This window comes from Primulina huaijiensis, chromosome 16 (assembly GCF_012295235.1).
Source record: "Primulina huaijiensis isolate GDHJ02 chromosome 16, ASM1229523v2, whole genome shotgun sequence".
NCBI classification, from domain to species: domain Eukaryota; kingdom Viridiplantae; phylum Streptophyta; class Magnoliopsida; order Lamiales; family Gesneriaceae; genus Primulina; species Primulina huaijiensis.
In genome coordinates, this window is record NC_133321.1 from 2,990,113 (window position 1) to 2,996,824 (window position 6,712).

The 6,712-nt window shown below is 41.4% G+C and overlaps 1 protein-coding gene across 1 annotated transcript; it reads right to left on the reverse strand.

Moving 5' to 3' along the window:
- Positions 1-1,797: 1,797 nt before the first annotated feature.
- Positions 1,798-6,113, reverse strand: LOC140961735 (uncharacterized). Its single transcript, XM_073420407.1, has 5 exons — positions 5,153-6,113; positions 4,585-5,083; positions 3,589-4,102; positions 3,036-3,276; positions 1,798-2,009 (listed from the first exon to the last, which is right to left on the reverse strand). The coding sequence occupies exons 1-5, from the start codon at positions 6,111-6,113 to the stop codon at positions 1,798-1,800; spliced, it is 2,427 nt and encodes an 808-aa protein (XP_073276508.1).
- Between the last annotated feature and the right edge of the window lie 599 nt (positions 6,114-6,712).

Below are 6,712 nucleotides of genomic sequence, written 5' to 3' on the forward strand. Positions count from 1 at the left end.
ACAACACACAATTTAATAGAAGAGAGAATAATTATAACAGAGCGCCAAATCAAAATCTCTCACGTGCCCTCTCATTTCTTCATTCTGACGCCGATAGAGTTTTTCCATCTACATAATTCTTTGTTCTTATTTCTTTTTTCTAGTCAGAATTGTGAAGATTTGTGTCACAGTTTCAGATTTACACGGCGCTTCTCATCTCTGGTAAGTTCCAAATCTATCCATGTTTATAAATCTTCCTTTTCTCTCAAATTCGTGGTACTTGATTTCATTGATTTTGTAGGATATTTTGGTCACGGTTTGTTATGAATTCAAGTCAATTATTTATTGAACGGTCGAACACGGTGATAGCGTATATATCAAAACACTAGGGCTCATGAACTGTAGCGCCTTTACCCAAGTCACTACTAAACAGACTAATAAGCATGCAACATTAAAACTTAATAACAACAATTAAACAGTGGAAACCAAATAACTTAATCATCTTACAACCCAAATTAAAACAGAACAAAAAACAACAGTCTTAAACATTAATAAAATCATATCAAAAACATAATTCTGAACGAGAAAACGATAAACCACACATAAAACCTCCACTGGATCACCACAAAAAACCCAACTGCTCTAGCCACTGTCCTGGTCGTTCGCACCGTCCAACCTAAGACCTGCCCCGTGGAATGGGGTGCACAAGATGAAAACAAGGACGTGAGCGACAATCGCCCAATACGAGAATGTACAAGTATAAAACTGATATGATGCATGCGAAATGCAATATGCTCGGATATCAAGGATCAAGTCAAGAATTTCATGCTCAGTCTAGAGGCGCCTGAGTGTGTAGTCTCTGATCTGCCCTAGGCATGTTTTGGCCCCCACCCTCATCATCAAGACGTGGACCTACAATGTCCAGGTCATCAAAGCCCGCGGGTCCCGTCGGACGCTGTAGCTCTCGATGCCCCATCGTCAACAATACAGAATAGGGCTGAGCGGCCCCAACAAACGAGGTATATCTCAAAAGATATCAGGCTCAACTTGATATGTCATGCATAATATGCCAAAGCAGTAAAACATGTATAATGCAACACATAAATATGCAGCATATAAGTGTGTATACTACCCTTGGATATCTCAGTCAGTACATCACGTACCTCACTAAAACAATCTGAAAGAAAGCTTTTAACATAGACAATACCAACAATATGAAATCACTATCAAACCAGATTCTGAATTACTAAACATGCTATAAAGTTTTTCCTAAAGGCTTTAAGATTATACCTGCGTCCGTCGTCAGCCCGCTGATGATGTCTCGATCTCAGTTCACCGACCTCTCCTCGAGTCGACACTAGCTCCGAAACTTCCCGACACCAAAGTGCCCTAGAAATTGGCTAGAAAACCTAAGGTAAAAGCCTAGAACTCTCTCTCTGAAGGATGCGGTGTAGGAAACAAAAGAATTCGGCTTCCATCTATAGGCTGCATCCGGACTATTTCAGAAATCTGAATCAATCTTATCTGCCACGTGTCAGAATCTCATTCGTCTGGTTGGATTTCTCGAGATAACGTAATCGGAAGTAGATCGGGTTATCTATTTAAAATTCGGTGGATCCAACAGATTAATCCCAAATTATCAATTCGTTAATAATACTTAATCAACAACTCTTTAATTATCTCTTAATTAATACTTCATTCAAAATAAGAATTCGGGTCATTACATCCTCACCTCCTTAAAAAGATTTCGTCCTCGAAATCAGAACTAAAGTACAAAACAACTGAATAAAATACAACTCATGATTACAAAGATACAACTCAAAACAAATGCGGATACTCTGAGCGCATACGAATCTCTAACTCCCAAGTCGCCTCTGCATTACCTCGGCGTTGCCATTGCACTAAAACAAGTGGAATGGTCTTGTTTCTGAGCTTTTTCTCTTTCCTACGCAGGATTAAAAGTGGCTGCTCGACATAAGTCAAGTCTTCTTCAAGTTGAACATCTGTCAGACCAAGAACGTGCGATTCATCTACTACATACCGTCATAGCAAAGATACCTGAAAGACATTATGAATGCTGGACAGATACGGCGGCAAAGCCAATCGATATGCCAAATTTCCAACACATTCCAAGATCTCAAAAGGTCCGATGAATCTTGGGGCTAATTTTCCCTTGAGTCCAAATCTCATCACCCTGCAAAATGGTGAAACTTTAAGGAAAACTTTTTCCCCTGACTAAAACTGTAGAGGTCTACGCTTGGTATTCGCGTAACTCGATTGACGATCTTGTGCAGCTTTAATTATCTTTTTAATCAATTCCACTACGTCAATCGCTTGTTGCACTAATTCAGGTCCTTGCACTTGTCGTTCTCCTACTTCGTCCCAAAACAATGGAGTACGACAACGTCTACCATATAATTCTTCGAATGGAGCCATACCAATGCTGCTGTGGTAGCTATTGTTATATGCAAACTCCACAAGCGGCAGATGATCATGCCATGCTGGTCCAAAATCTAAAGCACAAGTACGCAACATATCCTCGAGTGTCTGAATAGTCCTCTCAGACTGACCATCGGTCTCTGGATGATAGGCAGTACTCAGACTCAATGTCGTTCCCAACGCTTTTTGAAAACTTCCCCAGAACCTTGAGGTAAAGCGTGGATCTCTGTCATTGACTATACTTGTTGGAACACCATGATATTTAAGAATCTCTTGGATGTATAGTCTAGCCATGCGATCGAAACTATATTCCCGACTATACGGAATGAAATGTGCTGACTTATTCAGTCGGTCCACAATAACCCAAATGGCATCACAATTCTTAGAAGACAACGGCAAGTGGGTGACAAAATCCATCGTCACATGCTCCCACTTCCACTCAAGGATAGGAAGATTCTGAAGTAATCCTCCTGGTCGTCGATGTTCAGCTTTCACTTGCTGACAAACCAAACACTTGGCTACAAACTGGTAAACACTTTTCTTCATTCCTTTCCACCAAAACCCGGTCTTCAAATCCTTATACATTTTCATGCTTCCAGGGTGGATACTCAACTTACTCCTATGGGTTTGAGATAAAATCTCGTCTCTTAATTCATAATCTTCTGGAACTACGATTCTTCCCGACAGACACAAGGTTCCATCTGTTTGGAACGCAAAGCCAGATGTGTTGTCTCCATTAGCTAACCTTGCTAACTTTTTCACTTTCGGGTCAGAAAATTGAGCTTCTCTAATTTTGGCATACAACTTCGGTTCAGATAAAATGCTCGTTACTCGAATGTGTTCCATTCCTTTCTTATGCTGGAAGTGAAATCCCAGAGAACAACAATCTTGGATTACACTTGATATGAAACTTTTCTGAAGTGCAGATAATCTCACCTTGCGACTAAGAGCATCAGCTGTAAGATTCGCTGATCCTGGATGATACTTGATTTCGCAATCATAATCCTTTAACAAATCCATCCATCTTCTTTGGCGCATATTCAACTCTGCTTCAGTGAAGATATACTTCAAACTCTTGTGATCTGTAAAAATCTCAAATCTCTCTCCGTAGAGATAATGTCGCCAGATCTTCAAAGCAAACACAATCGCTGCTAATTCCAGATCATGAACTAGATAATTCTCTTCATGTTTCTTCAACTGTCTGGATGCATATGCATTCACATGACCATTCTGGGTTAAAACACACCCAAGTCCTTGAAGTGATGCATCAGTGTACACAATGTACCCTCCTGATCCAGATGGAAGAGCTAAAACTGGTGCAGTTGTCAAACGTTGACGCAATTCATTGAAACTATTTTCACAATCATGTGTCCATTTGAACTGCACATTCTTACACGTCAGCCGTGTCAATGGTTTGGCAATCTGAGAAAATCTTGAGATAAATCTCCGGTAATATCCTGCCAAACCTAGAAAACTTCTTATCTCTTGAGCTGATTCCTGTCGTGCCCAACTCAACACTACTTCGATCTTGCTAGGATACACTGATATCCCATCTTTGGATATAACATGTCCTAAGAAGACAACTCTGTCGAGCCAAAACTCGCACTTGTTCAACTTAGCATACAGTTGGTGATTCCTTATGGTTAGTAACACAATCCTTAAATGTTGTGCATGCTCTTCAAGACTACGAGAGTATACCAGTATGTCATCAATAAAGACAATGACAAACTTGTCAAGATACTCCTGGAATACTCGGTTCATCAAATCCATAAATACTGCTGGAGCATTCGTCAAACCAAACGGCATCACTAGAAACTCGTAATGCCCATACCTTGTTCGAAATGCAGTCTTAGGGATATCATGTTGATGAACTCGAAGTTGATGATACCCAGACCGTAAATCGATCTGCGAGTACATTGAAGTTCCTTGCAGTTGATCAAACAAGTCATCAATTCGTGGTAACGGATATTTAATCTTGACTGTTACTCGGTTCAACTGTCGATAATCTATGCAAAGCCGCATAGACCCATCCTTCTTTTTAACGAACAACACTGGTGCTCCCCAAGGAGACACACAAGATCTTGTAACTGTTGCTTCAACTCTTTCATCTCCGTTGGTGCCAATCTATAAGGCGCTTTGGAGATAGGTGTGGTTTCTGGTACCAACTCTATCTCCGCTTTTACTTCCCTCTCCGGAGGAAATCCAGGAATCTCATCGGGGAAAACATCAGGAAATTCATCGACAATTGGAATGTTCTTCACGTCGATCACATCCTTCGATACGTCAACAGCATAAATGAGGTATCCTTCTCCTCCTTTCGCTAAAGCCCGTTGTGGCATTACAGCAGACACTACTAGCATTGGAGGTCGAGCTCCCTCACCGAAGAAAAACCAATTCTCGTCTCCTTCTGGACGAAACTGAACGAGACGTTGATAACAATCTTCCATCGCTCTATACTTAGTCAATAGGTCGATTCCCATAATACAATCGAAATCTTCGATAGCCAATATCATCAAATTGGTAGACAAGTATTTTCCATCAAACTCTAACAAACAGTCTACTACAAGTCGCTTGGCTAAAACCTCTTGTCCCATCGATGTAGACACCGACATCAAAACATCTAATGACACGTAGGGTAGTTTGTGCTTCTTAACAAACATAGATGCTATGAATGAATGTGATGCCCCAGTGTCAATTAATACATATGCAGGAATACCACATAAAATAAAATTACCTGCAATGAATCTCTCGTTTTGCTCTTCAGCTTGTTCTAGGTTTAGGGCAAACACTTGCCCTTGAACTCGTGGACGTTGCTGAGATCCTTGTGATATTCCACCACGACGAGAACCTTGAGCAGGAAAACCTTTCTGTTGCACAGTTGCCTCAGACTGTTTTCCACTGTAAGACCCTGCCATAGAACCTCTGCCAACACTCTGATTCTCCAAATTAGAGCAATCCCTCTTCATGTGACCAAAACCACCACAGTTGAAACAAGCACCTGTTACTTTTTGACAATTTTTCGTCTGGTGATTTCCTCCACATTGGCCACATTGCAGCTTTTTTCTACCAAAGTTGTGCACCCCTCCAGAACCGGAAGAAGAAGAAGATGCAGACTTTTTGACAGACTGACCCCTCGGTCCCAACGAACTAAAACTTTTGCTAGCTTGCATAGCCTTCCTACTAGCAATACTGATCTCTGCTTGACGACAACGATTCACTAATCCTTCATACGAAGTAGGATCGTCACAGACTAAAACCCGATCAAAAATCTCCTGGTTCAAACCATTCAAAAAGTGAGAATATTTTGCTGCAGAATTCTCACTGATGTGAGGAGCGTACGGCAACAGATCCATAAAACGCTTTTGGTAATCCTCAATGCTTGAATCTCCTTGCTTAATGGTCAACAGTTCCATCTCCTTCACCTGACGAAGAGCTGGCGGAAAGTGATGCTTGATGAAGGCCTGACGGAAATGTTCCCAACGAATCCGCCCATGCTGCTGAACTAGAATGACAGAAACAGGTTTCCACCATTTCTGAGATTTTCCTTGGATCATGAAATCAGATACCTCCATCTTCTCGTCCTCGTCATAGTACAGCACTCGAAAACACTGCTCCATGATATCGACCCAAGCTTCAGCAACATCAGCATTCTCATCTCCAGTCAACGGTGGAGGTCCAATCTTCATGAAATCCATAATGTTGACACGGTTCCTACGTCTCCTTTCATCATGATCTCGGTGACGCCTTCCGTCACGATCTCTAGGACGATGTTCTCGGCCAGCCTCATCGTTGCCATAACAACCATGTCCCACACTTCCGTGACTGCTTCCATCTCCTGACATCTGAAAGGAAACCAAAATCAACCTCTAAATCCTCAAAACAGAATTACTAATGTCCCAAAAATCTTCGCATGCTCTGATACCACCAAATGTAGCGCCCTTACCCGAGCCACTACTAAACAGACTAATAAACATGCAACATTAAAACTTAATAACAACAATTAAACAGTGGAAACCAAATAACTTAATCATCTTAGAACCCAAATTAAAACAGAACAAACAACAACAGTCTTAAACATTAATACAACCATATCGAAAACATAATTCTGAACGAGAAAACGATAAACCACACATAAAACCTCCACTGGGTCACCATCGAAAACCCAACTGCTCTAGCCACTGCCCTGGTCGTCCGCACCGTCCAACCTAAGACCTACCCCGTGGAATGGGGTGCCCGAGATGAAAACAACGACGTGAGCGACAATCGCCCAATACGAGAATGTACAAGTATAAAA

Coding starts and splice junctions, on each gene's coding strand:
- LOC140961735 (XM_073420407.1), bottom strand. CDS start 6,113: ATGGATTTCATGAAGATTGGACCTCCACCGTTGACTGGAGATGAGAAT. Junction 3,277..3,588: donor AACATGAAGAGAATTATCTA/GTTCATGATCTG, acceptor TTTCACTTCCAG/CATAAGAAAGGAATGGAACA. Junction 2,010..3,035: donor TTTATCTCAAACCCATAGGA/GTAAGTTGAGTA, acceptor GGTATGTAGTAG/ATGAATCGCACGTTCTTGGT.